Below are 17,910 nucleotides of genomic sequence, written 5' to 3' on the forward strand. Positions count from 1 at the left end.
ACTGCACACTCTCCTAAGACAACCAGACTGCACGCTCTCCTAAGACAACCAGACTGCACGCTCTCTCTCCTAAGACAACCAGAGTACATCAAGATGAAGACACCATGCTCAAGATGGTAACTTTTTCTCAAACTCAACAGAGGACAGGAAGCTCCAAGAAGGAAATTTCAATTGGTATATTATCCCATTTTGTTTATTTATTCATTTATTTATTTTTCCCTGCATCAGAGATAGAGAGATTAAAAGTTTTAAAAGTAAAATGTGTCAAAAGATATTTATTCTAATGTTGCTTAATACTGTTTTTACTTATAAATGCAGAAAATTAGTTTCCTGGGGTCATTTAAGAAGTAACCTCAAACTCTCAATTAACCACAGAAGACATGCACTGCATTATATACTTAAGAACTGAAGGTTTGAATTAGTTTACTATTTGTCTTTAAAGCTAGTCTAGTTTTCCAGAACAAGAGCATTTAAAGCATAGAGCTGCCATGTCACACAGACCGCACCCCTTAGAAGCGTAACTGGGAAGTGCCATATACAGTCATGGTTCTGTCCACTCCCTACCCAAAGGGCAAGGTGCCATTTAAATAGGAATGCAAGTAGAGCGTTCCTCTAGATTAACCCTGAGGGTTGACCAGTTTGAAATTCTTTAGAAAGATTTTAAATGAACCTTGTGAGTGCCCATTTGGATCTCTTCCTCATTATCACAGCTGGCAGCTCTAGCAAAGTCTTCCACATCTTGCCATTCCTTATTGCTTTCCTTATGGAAGCACAGCCGTGTGCCTGAAGTTGAATTAGAAAGAAGGGATCAGATTACATGCCTACTGTGCTACCCAAGGCAGCTGCAAATCATTTAAGTACTTCTTTACCTTTCAGAAAGCAGTGCCAAATGGTGGATGGCCAGGAATTGCACCAGCCCAGATCATCATCATCTGACAGGGAGGACATACAGAAAATGCCTGACTCTGACTCACTGTTTGCCTGTACGGAGAAAACAGAAACTTTTGTTTTGTTATTTTTAAAAGATCTTTTAATACCTCTTTTAAACTCGAGCTTTCAAATATAACTTAGTTGTAAAATTAAGGAAAGTAAGCTTTCACTATTGAAGGACTTTTTTTCTTGAAGTTTTAAATACTGTCATCTGTAATAAATTTTCTTAAAAATAGAAATAAATACAGAATCAAATGCATATAATTAATGAACAATGAAATATTTTTGTCCATCTGTATGTTCTTCAAAGAATTTCTCAGATTGGGGAAAGGTAATGTTTTTCAACCATTGTATAAACTTTGTAGAAGTTTGACTTCATGAATAAACTCACCCTTTCATGTCTTACTGGTGTTTCTTCCTTCCAGTGGTCATGAGGGAAGGCTGGCCCACTTTTTGAAGAAGAGGACACTGGTGGTGGGCGTGCATAGGAATGTAAACTTTTGCTAGTAGCTATGATGTGTACAGGAGATGATCTAAAATAAAGCAGTTTTTATTATCAGTGTAGGCAGGTCCATAACGAGCATCTTTTGATAACTGCATAGTGCCAATGCTGTTACACAAGAGACAACTGTGGAAAGCTCTAGTAAAGACAGCAAGCTGTCCCTTCAACTTATCATTAACCTTCCTCGTATATAAACTCACTGGTATATGTTAAAGTGTTCTTTCTTATTGAAGACTCATCACATTTTCTTAAGCTTTTTAAAAATCCAAAGTGGCAAGGAACTTGGGATTTTCCTGCCCCAAGGTCAGGGATTGCACGTATGTACACTACACCTGATTCCCATCTCTTTTATTCCCATACAGATAAATATGCATATCATTATGAAGTAAATACCCATCTATTTCTTACACTCAGAAAACTCAACAGTGCTAACCTGGCCAGCCATGTATCACTGCCTTAAGTAAAACTACTAATAGAAAACAGCCTGCTTGCCGGGTGTGGTGGCACACGCCTTTAATCCCAGCACTTGGGAGGCAGAGGCAGGCAGATTTCTAAGTTCAAGGCCAGCCTGGTCCCCAAAGTGAGTTCCAGGACAGCCAAGGCTATACAGAGAAACCCTGTCTCGAAAAACCAAAAGAAAAGAAGAAAAGAGCCTGTATCCATTTGTTGTAAGACGACACTGTTTCTGTGAGTCACACATAAGCATACAGATGTGCAGTCACTTTCCCACAAGGGAAGACACTTACACACTGTCTTCCTTCCCTTGGCTAAGTCTCTACTGAGCAGTGCTCTTTCAAGCACAACAGGGATCCCAAGGACACACTAAGCTCAGAGTGCTTTAGACACCAACTTTCAGTAACTCACATATTAACAGCTCATGAGTACTTGCACAGGCCGTCACGAACAATGATGTGAAACAGGGAAGAAAGCAGGACGACTCTGGCGAGCAGGACAGGAAACACCTCCAAAAATCAAACTATCCCCGGGGTGACAGTCAGTCCCTTAACTTCTGTATTTATGATCATTCTCTTCTTGGTTTACTACTTCCCATGAGCCTCCCCTACTCCCTTTCTCTGTAGTATTACAGATAAAACTCATGTTTTTATCCTGCACATGCTCAGTACACACTCTTCTACAGAGCTGTGCCTCAGCCCTTCTATAAACTGTAACCTGAATGTGAAGATGAAAGAATGGTAATACTTACCATCAGGGTTTTGTCTGTCTGTCTGTCTGGTGTATACTTATAGTAAAGGAGCTATATAGGATGTAGCTTATTAGTAAAGTTCTTCCTAGCCTGCAAACTGCCCTAGGTTAAACACATTACTGTGAAAAATAGGAATATAGAGGAAATGATACTCCGAAAGAAAAATTTCCTTCCCTCTGGAAATGTACACAGAATTTAACTGAATTGAATTGCTCAATCAAGACCAATCTCCTGCAAAATAGACAAGCATACCTTAACAGAATGCAAGGTAGCTAGGCTGTCATGTTTATATCATGTGTAGCACAATATTGTACAACTGGGGACCAATACCAAAGTCCAGAGTTCCTTCTACTTGGCTAGCATAGTCTCATCTAATTCTTCCAACAGAGTGAAAACTGGGGCATTTCTCCAAGCTGTTATATTTAGTAAATTGATACTCACTTAGGTCTCCCTAGGAATACCAACGGGATTTTCCATAGTTTCAATGCAGATTAACCCATTTTTTTGACCTTTGGTCTAGATAGATGAAGTAACTTTATTACTGGGAATCTAAGGTTGTTTTTATTTTTTTTTAATGTTTAGATTTACTTCCATTATGTGTATGAGTGTTTTGCACCATGTGCATGTCCGGTGCCCAAGCAGATCAGAAGAGGGCATCAGATTCCCTGGAACCAGAATTAACAGAGGGCTGGATGTAAACTACCATGTGGGTGCTAGGAATCAAACCTGGGTCGTCTAAAAAGAGTGGTCTTAACTGAGCTACATCTCCAGCTCCTACTTTAAGATCAGCAAACCTCAGAATTAGCGAAGATAATCAAGGCTACACACACAATGGAAAAATAATTATAGAACACAATGAAACAATCTACAGTTGATAAAAGATTAAAATACATTGTTTAAAGAACATTAAACAAATAATTTTTATTTTTAAAAATTTATAAAAGTATAAAGTATTTTTTTTACTTTTGAAAAACATTTTTATGCTATATTTTCTCATAGCGTTATTTGATTTTCAAAACAATGAAATCATCTTTGATCATTACAAACATTAATTCCAGTGACTTTAAACATTAACCATTCATTGAATAGCCAATGCCATTACTGTAAAACTAGGAGATTTCAAAACAGTAACATTTTGAAATTAAAATGTCTTTTTCATTTATGTGTGTGCACAAGCACTACAGCATGTATGAAGTGAGAGGACAACGTGCAGGTTTGCACCCTCAGCTTGGTGGCACGCTTCTTACCCACTGAGCTACCTGCTATCTTGCTGGCCCTAATGATAAAAGTTTGAAATGCAAACATAATCCATGCTCCTACCTGTTATAAAATGAGCACTGCATCAGGGGACTTTGTGGACTAGTGGCAATATTTGCTAACTCTGTTAGCCAGTCCACCTCATCTTCACGGTGAGTATTTTCCGGTATATCTGAGGTATTCTGGCTCCAAGATGATCTTGGATATTCTTGATGAGATACGTCTGAACTTAGCTGGTATATGGCAGATTGGGTAGGGTCACTTTGAACAGCCTGAAGTTCAGGAAGGTCATCTGGAAATAAGCCCAAGATTATTATTTTTTAAATATTATAATTAATAATACAGTAACTTCAGTTAGGAATACACATATTTAACTAATTTGCTAGGAAAAATAAATTCAAAATTAAAATCAGTCATTTGTTGACAGAAAAAATTTTCAACGTAAGCAATACCTGTCCATGCCTGCAGGATAAACACAATGGATGTGAATACAGCAATGGTTCACTGCCTGAACCATGTAATGAGAAGAGGTCAGAGCCTGAAAACCAAGGTTCAGTTTGTTTTCTATATCTCATCTGGACCTATATACCAGATATGTTCCTACGTTAACAGATTAATGAAGAAAGGGGCATTTAATGTATACATATAGTTGTTATATATAAACTTTATTGGCTTGTTAAACAAGTAACTGCAATATTGAAGGCAATTCCTAACAATGAGACCAGAGAGCATACTATCAAGTTTTAGGTAGTGCTACTTAATACAAATCTACTTTTTGTGAGTTGGGTATCGTGATACATGCTTAAAGTCCAGTATTTGGGAGGTTCAGACTGCTGGACTCCAAGTTTGTAGCCAGCACCGGTAATACAAGACCCTGACTCAAAACAACAAAGAAACAAAGAAAGTGGATTCTATTAAGTCTGTTTTCAGTTCTTTTATTTAGCTGGCGTGGTGATGCAGGCTGTAAACCAGCACCTAAGAAGCTGCTATAGAAGAGCTGTGGTTGAGTTCGATGTCAGCCTGACAATACAGTAAGACAGTATTCCCAATTCTCTATTAGTGCTTCCTTTCCCCAGTGCATTACCCCAAAGGTAGATCACAGGACCTAGCTGTTTGAAGGAAAAATTAGGAAACTACCCAAAATTGTGAAATCCGTTAAAAGATCGGGTGGGAGGAGGGGAGGAACCTCACAGGCCTTTTAACAACCAACCAACCAACCAACCAACCAGGCATGGTAGTGTACTTTTTTAATCCCAGTACTCAGGAGGCAGAGACAAATGGATCTCTTGGAGTTCCAGGCCAACCTGGTCTGCATAGTTGTGGCCTCCCGCAACACATAGTTAGGACAACCAGAGCTACATAATAGAGACCCTGCCTCAAAAAGAGGAAATACAAAAAACAAAAACAAACAAACCAACAAAAGTAACAGAAATCTCCTCGAAAAAGCACTCACACACATGCACATGCTCTCTACAGATCTGCAGGGTCCCTTAAATATGCAAGTCAGGAAAAACTCTTCTAAGGGCTGCAGAGATACTCAGCAGTTAAGAGAACTGGCAGCTCTTCTAGAGGACCCAGGTTCAATTCCAAGCATCCATATGGAGGGTAAGGACGGTCTGTACTACAGGGCCAGATCTAATATCCTCTTCTTGCTTCTGTAGGCATCAAGAACCCATATGGTTCACAGACATATATTTAGGCAAAACACCCATATACGTAAGATAAAAAAGAAAAACTTTTAAAATTACATACAAATATCAATAATGAGAGAAAATTCCTTATAAAGTTGTACCATCACCTCGTTTGAATCTTCTACTGAAAAAGTATAATCTAATCTCAAATAATCCTTTCAATTGTATCTTCCTGAATAACCAATGCTCTGTACTATCCCTCTGTGAACATTAATTATTTTGCTTTATCCTATGTAGTAGTGACCTTGCTTTACCATGTTTTTAATGACAGCAGTCTGTGTTTTCTTTCCACAAGACAATGGAGAATAAAAGAAAGTGGCCAATACAACAGAAAACAAAAACCTCAAATACCTCAAAAACTCTCCTATTCAACTAAGTATCCCCGTAAACTGTTCTAGAATAGACCCTTAAAACTAAAGTATCTTAGTTAAACACAGTAACTGGGGTTATCCATTCATTCTTAACCCTGACTACACAGTATCCATCTCATTGAAAAAGTTATAAAGCACACCAACTAGATTCTAATTGCCAAGTTTTAGGCTGCTATAACTATTTCCCTTACCTCACTGTCAACACCCTGCCTTTAAATGTATCATTTCTTTATTATGAAAAGTTTTTGTTTTTCAGATTCAGATTTGTTTTTCTAGACAGGGTTTCTCTGTGTAGCCTTGGCTGTCCTGGCACTCACTCTATAGAACAGGTTGGCCTTGAACTCAGAAATCCGACTGCCTCTGTCTCCCAAGTGCTGGGATTAAAGGCGTGTGCCACCACTGCCAGGCTAAACTACTTTTTAAATGAAGCCACAGATAGGTGGGGCAAGCTGCCTGGCCTGATTTCCTCTGGACATATGCTATAACAATGGACAATCAACCACTGCCAAAAGCGTTGCTCCTTACTCAATAGTAACCACTACTCAGAAACTATTAGGATCCAGAAAATATGGGTTATTTAAAGTTATACAGTCTGTCCAGAGACCTCTAAGACCTCCAAATTCCCAACCATACAGTACCACCATCATTTATTTGTAAAGCCAAGGCAGTCATGTGCTACACCGTCTCATTTCCATAAACATTCATGATGATAAAGTCAGGGTGAAGAGCTGATCAGCAAGCCAAAGGCCCTCATTAACTCTTCTCTAGCACAGCTATGTGCAAGCAACCTAAAATCACTAATCAATAAGCCTAGACATTCTAAACATCTCTCCGGAGTAGCTCATCAGAAATAATCACTACGAATGTCTGATCCTCACATTTCATGGGTACCATCATTTCCATAACAGCAGAACAGCAAACCACCATGGAGAGCTCACTAAGAAAGTGTAAAGTCACATGGCAGTTTTCAAAACAAAGCATGTAATAGTATAGTTTGCTCTTGATACACAAAATAAAACTATTTACTTAACAAATTTTCAATCTCGGTGAGTACCTAAACACTCCCACTGTTTTCAGTTATATTTTAGTGGAGACTTCCTCCTCAACACTGAACAGCATGGGGACTCAAGTTTGGAGCTTTACTGCTCACACAAGAGCTACACAGCAGGGCAAGACCTGTCTATAACTGAAGGGAGTCTGGGGCGTGAGATAAGAGCACTCTGGGCTTTTGCTAGCTTGCCAGTCTCTCAACTGGTGAGGTCTTAAAGTTCACCAAGTAAATGAAAAGGAAGGTGGAGAGTGACAGAGGCAGAGGAAGATCCTATCCAGAGCCCTGGACAGCACTCACATGTGGGCCAGTGTATGCTCACGCTACACCTACACCTGCACACACACACTCAGAACAGAAAGAATATGAAAAATTCCTATTACACAAGCTCTTTACATACTTTTTTAGGTAGACAAGGCAGGTAGAACAGCTGATTAGATATGGTGACTAATCTGGATCTACGTGAGATTATAAAGTAACTTTGCATCTTGCTTACCAAGCTCCATGTGCTCATCACAGGAGTTGTATCCTGGAGAGGATGGCAAATTCTCATTACACTGCAGCAACTCCAGCGAGTCACTCATCCCTGGTGCTCTCTTGTCCATCACCAGCAGGAGTTTCTGTACTGCATTAGGCATCTGATTTGTCTTCACTTCCCACACCATGTTATGGTGCTCCGACTAGAAATGAAAGAAAGGAGTGTCATGTGCCTTGGACAGTACACATAAAAAGTCAGTCAGTAGGTCAGCACTATGCTGCATTTCAAATTAATCACACATCGCCATTTTATTTTGCTCAACTCCTCCAGGACAACTGCACAACTGTGCTCAAACTGAATCATACACAAATCTCAAAGGATTAACATTGTGAATTCAGAATCTTTTCCCTTTAATAGTTAACAGCAGAATTATACATGCTTCCATTTTTCTGAACTGTCTCTTCAGATACAAATACTAACAATTCATATTTCAGAAATCAAAAGAAAATTAAGCCCAACCAACTTTCCTGAAGTAAAAAGACTAAAGGATCTGGGGACAGTGGCATATATCTTTAATTCCGGAACTAAATGGGCAGAGGCGGGCAGATTTCTGAGTTCAAGGTCAGTATGGTCTCCAGGCCAACCATGTATACCTAGTGAGACCATATATTAGAACAGAGATAGAACAAAAATAAATAAATAAATAAAAATTTAAAAGCCGGGCATGGTGGCACACACCTTTAATCCCAGCACTAGGGAGGCAGAGGCAGGCGGATCTTCAGAGTGAGTTCCAGGACAGCCAGGGCTAAACAGAGAAACCCTGTCTCAAAACAACAACAACAACAAAAAAGAGCATGCTATCTATCACCCTAGGTACTTATGAGTTTATCTGAAAGTCTGAAGTATTCTAGAAAATGTCTTTGTTTTTTCCTGATTACTACAACATTGTAATTCATCAGTCTTAGCCCACAGTTACACTGTTGGGATATTATTTCCCATAAATTATCAGATTAAATGGCCAGTTTAAATGTAACCTCAACTATTAAATCATGCTTTCTGTGCCTCTCTCTACCCTGTCCTTCAAACACTGAGCAAATTTCCCTTAATCATTGACCTCTCAGCACAGTCATACATATGCTAAAACAACTGTGGCCCAAGTCCCATCTCCAGAGGAAATGATTTGTTTGTACCAAAAACCTGTTTACTGGTTTTTGTTTTCAAAAACCCAAGTGTGGCGATCTGAGAATTGCTGGGATTAAAAAAATGATTGTTGGGCCAGGCATTGGTGGTGCACATCTTTAATCCCAGCACTTGGGAGGCAGAAGCAGGTGGATTTCTGAGTTCGAGGCCAGCCTGGTCTACAGAGTGAGTTCCAGGACAGCCAGGGCTACACAGAGAAACCCTGTCTCAAAAAACCTAATAATAATAATAATAATAATAATAATAATAATAATAATAATAATAATAATGTTAACAAGTTGGGGTAGTGTAGAGGCAATGGTGAACCACCACCTGCCTGTCATGTCTGACTAGGGTTCAGTCATCAGCACAAGAACATCACTTCCTTTTTAACCATAAAGTTAATTTAGTAAGTATTATACAAGGCACTACAATAGCAGCAACAATGAACAGTTAACCAGAACACCAAGGGATCTAGGCTTTAGTGGAATAGGCTTTAGTATATAAAATAGAGGAAAGGTGGGCTCCCAACAAGAACACACATCAGCAACAGATCTGGTAAAGTGCTACTGGATGATGTCAGGAATATAGAAGAACTAGTATCACAAGGATGTATGATGGCCCTGCACATTGTGTGCTCATGGATACTAAAGCCGTAAAGTGAGGTAGAGTGAGTCTTAATCATAATGTAAGGAAATGAAAGAAGAGACAAGGGTATGGACTATAAATCAGGTTTATCAAATGCTAGGCTAAATGCTCTGAACAATCCATTTTAATATCTTGCCTTGTTTGTAAAATAGAATTAAAAGTACATACTTCAATGGTTGTTGATAAAACTCAAAATAACAAAAAACATTTCAAATACTAACATAAATCCCATCTTCAATATGAAATGGTTGGTGTCATTAACGATTACCAGTCAACAGGGAACCACTTGTGATTTGTGGACCTGAGATCTGATGTGAGTGAAACTACAATTTCTTTCAATCTGTACAAATCACATGAAAACACTATCTGAATAGACAAGGTGTGTAACACATGCAGGTTTTGATTTGAGAGCCCTCATCCTCAATTTCTGTCTAAGCCAACTGCTTCCAGAGTCCTTTGCAAGCTCTTGTAAAAGGCAGTAGTAGTAACGATGCAGACTCCTTATCTAGTCGCTCCTAAGACACAGGAACTAGCCATTCTTTTCAAGTTCTCTCCAAAGCTAATACTAACAGTTTGGATCACAGATTTTAACTTATGCTATAAAGATCTATTGAACTTAAAGAACGTAATTCAATCTCTCTTTGTGATTTCAAATCCTTTTGAACATCTGTACTATGTTCTTTGGACTGAACAAGACTTTGGCTCCAGCTGCACCTGGAAACACCCCACTTCACCATCATTGTCAGTTAGCCTTTGTCTCAACAGTGCTGTTCTGAGTCCACAGGATCCTCCCTGGAGCTGTCTTGGTTTCTCTGCCCCTGCAGAGAGCCATTCTTCCCAACTAGGTCTCCCCCTCTCCCCATCAACAGGCTGCAGTGAAGACCACTCAACATGGACAATATACTAACTTAGAATTTCAGCACTTGCCCTATTTATCTTATCACAACATAATTGTGTATGGGGGGAATCCTAACTTTAATTTTAGAGCAGAACTACCTACAATTAACAGGCCAAGTGAATATGTACTGTTTTGGACATTTGCCCTTCCCACTACTTATGGTGAATTTTGACGTAGGCTTTGCTAAAATAAATGTTTCAAATTTTTATGTTTTAGGTCATTGTTTTGGTTTTTTTCTATAAAGTTTTGATTTTTAAGGTTTTTAAATGTCCTGTACAGGAAAAGAAAGTCTAAACTTGCAGACAAAGGGCTTATGCATTTTACTCTTCTGGTTGCATAATCTGTGACCAGTAATTTATCTTTACACTCCTAGTGTACTTCTCTCATAGGGCCAGTGTAATAATAAAGTGCACAAAAACACACATACACAAATTGTTGGTCTGTGTCTTCTTACCATCCATGTTGGGGAAAGCAAGCCCTTAGAAAATACAGAGCTCACCACTTCAGTTGTTCCTCAAAAACCACCCCACAGAGGTGATAGCGAGTGACAGTGTTCTGATAAACAAGCCCAGGTCTAACACCTCCTGGTAGGGCCAACCCTGTTGTTCATTCATGCTGTATACAATACTCTGGTATTAGAACATGCAACAGGACTTGCCTTGTATCTAAGTTAAACATGCGCTTGTCAATGCTTCATTAAGTCAGTGATTTTCAAAGGTTCGGTTCTCTACATGTACTTAAAATTCCATGTTCAAATATTCAAACATTCAAAAGCAAGTATCCACAACCTCTTAGGAGAGAACACAAGACAACAGAGAAAGTGGGTTTTTAGAACGCCTGCCTGCCTGCCTCCAGAACACTGCCACACACATACTTCCTTCTGTCTCAGTTACCCAAACAGCCTTGTGAACTTATTTATGGATGAGGAAAGCAGGACTCTGACCACTGAGTAGGACCATTTTCCTTCTAAAGAAATGAAGAGAAAAAATTAAACATTTAGCTCAAAATATGTTAGACTCTGGCTTTCAAGAGTTCCTAAGGCCAGGGGGTGGTGCATGCCTTTGGTCCTGGCACGGACAGGTGGAACTCTTGAATTCAAGGACAGCCTGGTCTACAGAGTGAGTTCTATCAACATCACCAGGGCTCCACATACAAACCCCGTCTAAAAAACGAACACACAAAAAGTTTGTTAAGTGATCCTTACCAACTTTGTGAAAAGCCCTTTTGTATGGATTTCCATATACCATCCAGACTGTTTAATTTTTTTTTTTTTACTTTTTTTTATTAGGTATTTTTTTCATTTATATTTCCAATGCTATCCCAAAAGTCCCCCATCCTCCCCCCACCCATTTCTTGGCCCTGGTGTTCCCCTGTACTGAGGCATATAAAGTTTGCAAGACCAATGGGCCTCTCTTTCCACTGATGGCTAACTAAGCCATCTTCTGATACATATGCAGCTAGAGACACGAGCCCTGGGGGTACTGGTTAGTTCATATTGTTGTTCCACCTATAGGGTTGCAGATCCCTTTAGCTCCTTGGGTACTTTCTCTAGCTCCTCCATTTGGGGCCCTGTGTTCCATCCAATAGCTGACTGTGAGCATCCACTTCTGTGCTTGCTAGGCCCAAGAAAATTGTTTTCAAAGAACTCTGACGTTAGAAATCAAAGTACTTAAAGTGAGTTTTATGCTTACAAGTGAAAAAAGGCACTAAAACTATCAAATATTGACTATTATTTTATAAAAGTATTAAGTAACTAAGTATCAAATTCAATGTTCTATATCAAAAGCAATTAGGAAACTTTACTGAAGTTCTTTAAGAATATTCTAAATGTTTCTTCTCTGACAAGTGTTTCTACTACTCTAGCTTGCCACTGAGCTAAAAAATGAAAACGAGAAGCCACACTGTGGGTTTGGTAAACTACACTGCTATAGCTTACACTTACTGCTTAATTCCACCTTTGTGCTTTCGAACAGTCTAACCACTGATACCTATTTCCTTATTTGTCAATAAACTAAAACCTATTTACTCCTCAAAATTGTTACAGGTATAAAAAAATACATTTCACATCCTCCTTTGCTGAACATTACAAATCACATCTAAGAAAATTATTTTCATGTTCAGTCAACATGAAACACTAATACAGACTGTAACCTTCCATGAACAGTACTGCCAATTCAAGTAATATTTAAGGCAAGTCATTTTGAAGATTTAAGGGCTCGATTCCTTTTTCAGGGGCCATGGGCTCAATTCCAAGCACCCACCCACATCAGCTAACTATGGTCTGTTAGCTTCAGTTTCAGATGGTAGCTCCAACTACCTCTTCTGGCCTCCTTGGGTACTGCAGGCCATGTACTACAGAGACAGACAAGAAGACAAAACCTTCACACGCATAAAATAAAAAAAAAATAGATCAATGTTTAAATGTTTAAATGAAATGTTTATATGACAGAAACTACTTTCATAAACTTAATTACAATCCTGCACATTTTCATATTATTACAACAACCTGTAAAACAGCTTCGTCTTCTTTTTTTTTTTTTTGTTCAACTCGTGGGCAAATTTAACCTTAGCACTCAGGAGGCAAAGGCAGGAAGATCACTGTGAGTTCTAGTCCAGCCTGTCTATACAGTGAGTCACAGACCACCAAACAAGCAAGGCAGCATTTCTATAGCAGCGTTAATGGCTTTTTATTTTCAAGGATTGCTAAGGATGGAAGACAGACAGGATTAGATGTCAGACTCTTCAGGACAGGTAGTTCAATTAAGACTATGCCATTTGTCCTTCCTCCCTCCCTCCCTCCCTCGCTCTCTCTCTCTCACACACACACACACACACACACACACACACTGAAGTAACCAAAAAAAGNAAAAAAAAAAAAAAATTGCTCTAATAAGAGGTTAAATTTTAAATTTCACTTTTTTCAAGTAGCCCTGGCTGGTCTGGAACTCAGTATGTGGCCAAGGTCATGACCCATTTTTCTAATTGTACCTCCCAAGTGCTGGGGTTACAGACCAGGTATGGCTTTAAAAAATTCTAACTTCCATAATGAAAATGTAATATAAATTATGACCGGGAGTAAAGTAAATGCAGAACAAGATATGAAAGTCCACGGAATTATTACTGACTTTGGGTGAAGTGATTCAAATTTTCTGAATTATGAGATTTGTTTTCCCTTTTTGTACACATGTGAAATTTAAAACACATAAACCATCTGCCGTTGTTTTATTAATAGTTGGGGAATAACAGGAGAACTTGTAAGAGAGCACTGACATCTTTATTTCCAGCCGATACACAGACCAGATTGTGGTGCACACAAAGAACCTTCAGGCCCAGTCTAAAAGTTCATGCTATATGCCTGCTTCCTTGGACGCTGGGAGAGGAAGAATCTAAAGATAAAATACAGTAGTGATAATCTGACGGTATATTAAGAGCGGAACAAACTGCCGTTCAAGTCCACTTGAGAAATGTATGACAAAAAAACACTGAGAGGGCATCCTTTTATTTAAGTCAGGGAAGTTAACAAAGGGCTTTCCCAGGAAGAAAAGATAACTAGGTTTATAAAACTAAACTGGGAGCTATAATAGAAAATAAAATTTAAAAAGGTTCTGAAATTTACTAGTCGAGTTGAAGTAATGTTCAAAAGCCTAAGGTAACTCGAAAACTTGTCATAAGTTTCTTTTTTTAATGTAACTCCATTTCCCCCAATACTCTTAGTTCGACAAAGCTGGGATTAAAGGGAGAGGTGAAAAACCGGAACCAAAACACAAAATTAAGGCTCCAAATCACTGCTGTGACTACTTAAGTATTTATAATTGCTAAAATCATTCTTCGACCATAACCCATCCTAAAACCCCCCTCTCCCCAGAGGATAAAGCTCCCTTAAGCCCAACTGAGTGCCCCCCAGCAGGTACAAAGTGCCAGGAACCGTGTCCCGCCCAGCTGTCAGTGCCTTCGCTGGCTGAGAAGTCCCAGGGAGCGAACTCCCGAGCGCTCAGCGCCCGGAGCACGCGAAAGCGAGGCTCGGGAAGCCGGCTGCGCCCCAACTCCTTTTTGTTTTGTTTAAATCGGCCTGCAGAGGGAGGAGCCCGGCCTCGCCCGCGGGCCTCGTCGCCGGGTCAGGCCGAGCAGCGCCTCCCGGAGCCGGCCAAGTCCACCCCCACCTCTTTCGCCATTCATCGCTTCCTCCCCTCCCCCCCATCATGTGACCGCAGCCTGGACGCCAGGCTTGTTTTTCCCCCTTAGCGCAGCCCCACCGCGCAGGCGCCTCGGAGCCCATTCATTCGAACTGCGTAACAATGAGCCCCGGGCCCGACGGCTCCGCGAGCTCCCCCGCCCGGCCCGGGCCCCGGAGGCAGCTTCGCCTCCCCGGAGCCCCCGGCCCGCTCGGGCTCGCGGCCGGCGTCCGCCCCTCGGCCCCCGCAGCGGGGAGTGGCGAGGCAAACTTTCCGGAGCCCTCCGGAGCGCCAGGCCCCTCCCCTGCCCCGGCCCCTTCCCCGCCGGCCCCCACCGCGAGCGCCACCGAGCCCCGGGCTCCGCCACCCCCACCGCCCCGAGTTCTGGGCGCCGCGGCCGCCCAGCCCCGGAGAGCTCCCGGGAGGCCCGGACGGCGGGTTCGGCGCAGGGAATCCAGTGCCCAGAGTCCCAAGGGTCGCCGCTCTCGCGGCCGCTGCCCGGCCCCGAAGCTCCAGCCCCTCCCTTGCCCACCCCCCACCCATCAGAAACCCCGCGACCACACAGAGTCAGGACGCAGGCCGTCTGTCGCGACAGCGTCGCCAGCTGCTTGCCTGCGCGTTTCCCGACGGCTGCCCACCTCTCTGGGGCGCGCCGCGACTCCCACCGCCGCGTTTACTCCTCAGCCGAAACTTTCCTACTTACCAAACCCGTCGCCATTACCAAGTCTTTCAAGCTTCGTCTTCCCCCTCCCCTGAAGCCCCCGGGGGGCTGAGCCTTCGTCCACCTTTCTCGTCTTTAATTGGTCTGAAGAACTGCCACTCTAAGGTTCCGCCTTTCCATTGGATAGTGCCGTAGTCCGTCTCGATGGGCGGGCATGTATTGACTTTTCTGTTGTGTTTACTGGAGAAGGTGGCTTGTCAATCACTACAGAAAGCGCTTTGGATTGGATTGCTGCCGAGACACTGGGGACCGGAGCCAAACTTTGCTATCGAAGTGGATTGTGGGTTAGTAGTCTCAGCCTTGCTCCTTAGCTGAGGAAATTACCGGGGAGAGGAGCTGACTGAACTACATATCCCAGAGGTACGCGCACAACGCAGTCTTGATAGTAAACAAGAGTCATAGGGACACGTGTATCAGCTCGTTTGTTTTGGTGTCTGAGACAAAAGGGAGGGGGCGGAGGATAGGAGTGTTTTAAAGCCAGGGCCACCTCTCTTCCTTTAGGCCTCCCAGAGGGCCTAGAGCGTCCTCGGTTGGATGTTCCAGCACCCATTCCAGGCCATAAACAGCAGAGTCGCTTGCTGCTCAAAGTTTGGCTGGTGGCCAAGGTATTGTTTTAGTGCGAGGGGAAGAAGATGACTGCACAAGCGGAAGCAGTGCAGGCTCGCCAGGGACTTGATCACTTACAAATCAAGGCACAGGCACGTTGGGGATTACAAAAGTTGATTCAGTACTGCCGTCCCGTAGCAGATGAGCTAGACAGATTTTTTTTTTTTTTAACTCAACCATTCCTTGACTCAATACGCCAACAACAACTGGGGAAGATTTACCAGTGTCCAGTTTGACCAGAATTAGTTGAGACACAGCCAAGTGCCATGTACTGTAGGGTTTAAGAATGAGACAGTATCGGGCTCGAGAATTTATACAGCTGTTTAGAGTACTGGACTATTGCTTTGAATTTGAGGCGTTCGAAGCGATGTTTCCTTATTGGCCTACATTTTCTTTTACGTTCATACAGAGGAGTGTAGATAGACTGTATTTGTCCGACGTTCGTTGCTAGGTTACTTGTGTCTTTGGTGAATATTTTTAACTGTCCCTCCCTAAGCGTTCAGAAAGAAAACTGCCTTTCCACTCTGTTTCTTCTAGAAGTTCCTCCTGATTTTTCTAAGGGAGTTACCAAAAGTGGGGAATGGCTTTTCTGTGTTAGTTGCTTCCTTTTAAAGGAGGTTGCTCATAGCATCTGGGTGCAGCTAGTCTGTAATTGGCATTTTTACTATTCACATTATAAGCATTGCTATAGGCATTATTGAGCTTTTTTTCTTTGAACATGAAGTATTTAATCATGTAAGCTATGGATTAGGTTTTATTTCTTCCTATTACTAGAAATGTGCTGAAATCGAGAAAGAAAGGAGTACGAATTCTGCTAAAGTCCATTTAGGAAAGAGCTCCAAGTCATCCTTTAGAACTGCCCACATTTCTATACCTGAAAGCTACAGAACAAAACCAGTAAATAAAAGATTTACTTGTATATGGTTGAAACAAGGTTTCAAATTCCTTTGAGTTCTGCTTTTGGACTCTTGAAGTGGAAACTATTTCTAAAGTAACCAAGTGAGCAGCGATTGATACTCTGCTCACAAATATTCTGTTCACAAGCATTGTTTTCCTCAAAATAATCCAGAGGAAAACCCTCCCAAAATGCCTGACCCCACCCCAACCCCCAAGTAAAAAAGTAAGACCCTAGTGTACAACTTTCAGATACTGTAGAGTGATCCCAAAAAGCATGACCGTGTTTCACTCATTTCGTGATTTCTTGTTTGTTGGACTTCTTCTATAGTGGAATTCCAGCAAGACCCATAACTTAAAAACAGAAACACCAATATTAATTTCTTAACTAAACAATAGTAGCCTCTATCCTTGGAGTCTGCTTAATATTTTAAAATTAGTACCTGTGATATTTATATGTTCTCAAAACTAAGAAGTTGTATTTCCAAAACTGAAATCTTGAAAGCTTGAACCACTGATGTATCCGTTCCTCTGAGCATGCAAACTCTAACACCAACTTCCCCTGATTGTTAGGAAAAGAAAGGCGGTGGGGGTGGGGGGATCCAAACATAAAAACACTCTCCAGGACTTTCCAGGTTTTACCAAAAGTCATAATGGGTTGGGTTTGTTTTGTTTTGTTTTGTTTTAGCTGTAAATTACCAGGGTGGGAAAAATAAATTTGACCAGATAAAGGTATTTCATGTTAATTATGAAGTCTTACTAAACTGTAGATGTTTCCCATTCATTCATATATTTAATACTATTTATTGACCCCCTTCTGGAAATTCAAAGATTTAAAACATTTGTCATACTTTATCTTATGTCCATGCCATTAAATATAAGTTAGATTAAGATACTTTAAGCAGATATTTAATCCTTGAGAAACTAAGTGAACACCTAGTGTCATATGCATATTTAACATGATCATCATTTAATTCTTGGTTAACCAACAAAAGCAGCCAACTCAAAAGCCAGAACAAAGATCAATAAGATCTTAGAGAGTCTTATTCTTCAGATATTTTCAGGCTAAGATTAACATTAAAAAATTTTAATGCCTCCTCTTGGTTACTGTGTATATTGTGCGCATGTATAAAATCCATGTTAAAATGTGAAAAGAAATCAAAATACCAACAGTCTGAAATTTTGTTTTAAACAAATTTTAGTTGGTTAAAGATGGTTTAAAAACAGTTTAAAGATTAGAGAGACACTACTTAGAATTTATTTCATCTATCTAGAAGTAAAATTAAGCCGTGTTCCTGGATCTCACCATCT

General features: G+C 40.9%; 2 protein-coding genes across 3 annotated transcripts in view; one reads left to right on the forward strand and one right to left on the reverse strand.

The window, feature by feature from the left end:
• Window positions 1-1,329, forward strand: part of Cog5 (component of oligomeric golgi complex 5) — a 293,171-nt gene extending 291,842 nt beyond the window's left edge. The window contains exon 23 of one of the 2 annotated variants that reach the window (XM_021179459.2): window positions 877-963. The gene's annotated coding sequence lies outside the window, so the exon portion shown is untranslated. Of the gene's footprint in view, window positions 1-876 lie in introns of both variants that reach the window. The other variant, XM_021179458.2, reaches the window with a different exon arrangement.
• Window positions 1-15,498, reverse strand: part of Hbp1 (HMG-box transcription factor 1) — a 27,072-nt gene extending 11,574 nt beyond the window's left edge. Inside the window, exons 1-6 of the mRNA XM_021179461.2 lie at window positions 15,082-15,498; window positions 7,500-7,683; window positions 3,957-4,185; window positions 1,322-1,463; window positions 870-981; window positions 671-783 (exon numbers count right to left, since the gene is read on the reverse strand). Coding sequence (XP_021035120.1) covers window positions 671-783; window positions 870-981; window positions 1,322-1,463; window positions 3,957-4,185; window positions 7,500-7,683; window positions 15,082-15,096 — 795 coding nt within the window. The 5' untranslated portion in view covers window positions 15,097-15,498. The remainder of the gene's footprint in view (window positions 1-670; window positions 784-869; window positions 982-1,321; window positions 1,464-3,956; window positions 4,186-7,499; window positions 7,684-15,081) is intronic.
• Window positions 15,499-17,910: the final 2,412 nt, after the last annotated feature.

Source organism: Mus caroli, chromosome 12 (genome assembly GCF_900094665.2).
Source record: "Mus caroli chromosome 12, CAROLI_EIJ_v1.1, whole genome shotgun sequence".
Taxonomy (NCBI): domain Eukaryota; kingdom Metazoa; phylum Chordata; class Mammalia; order Rodentia; family Muridae; genus Mus; species Mus caroli.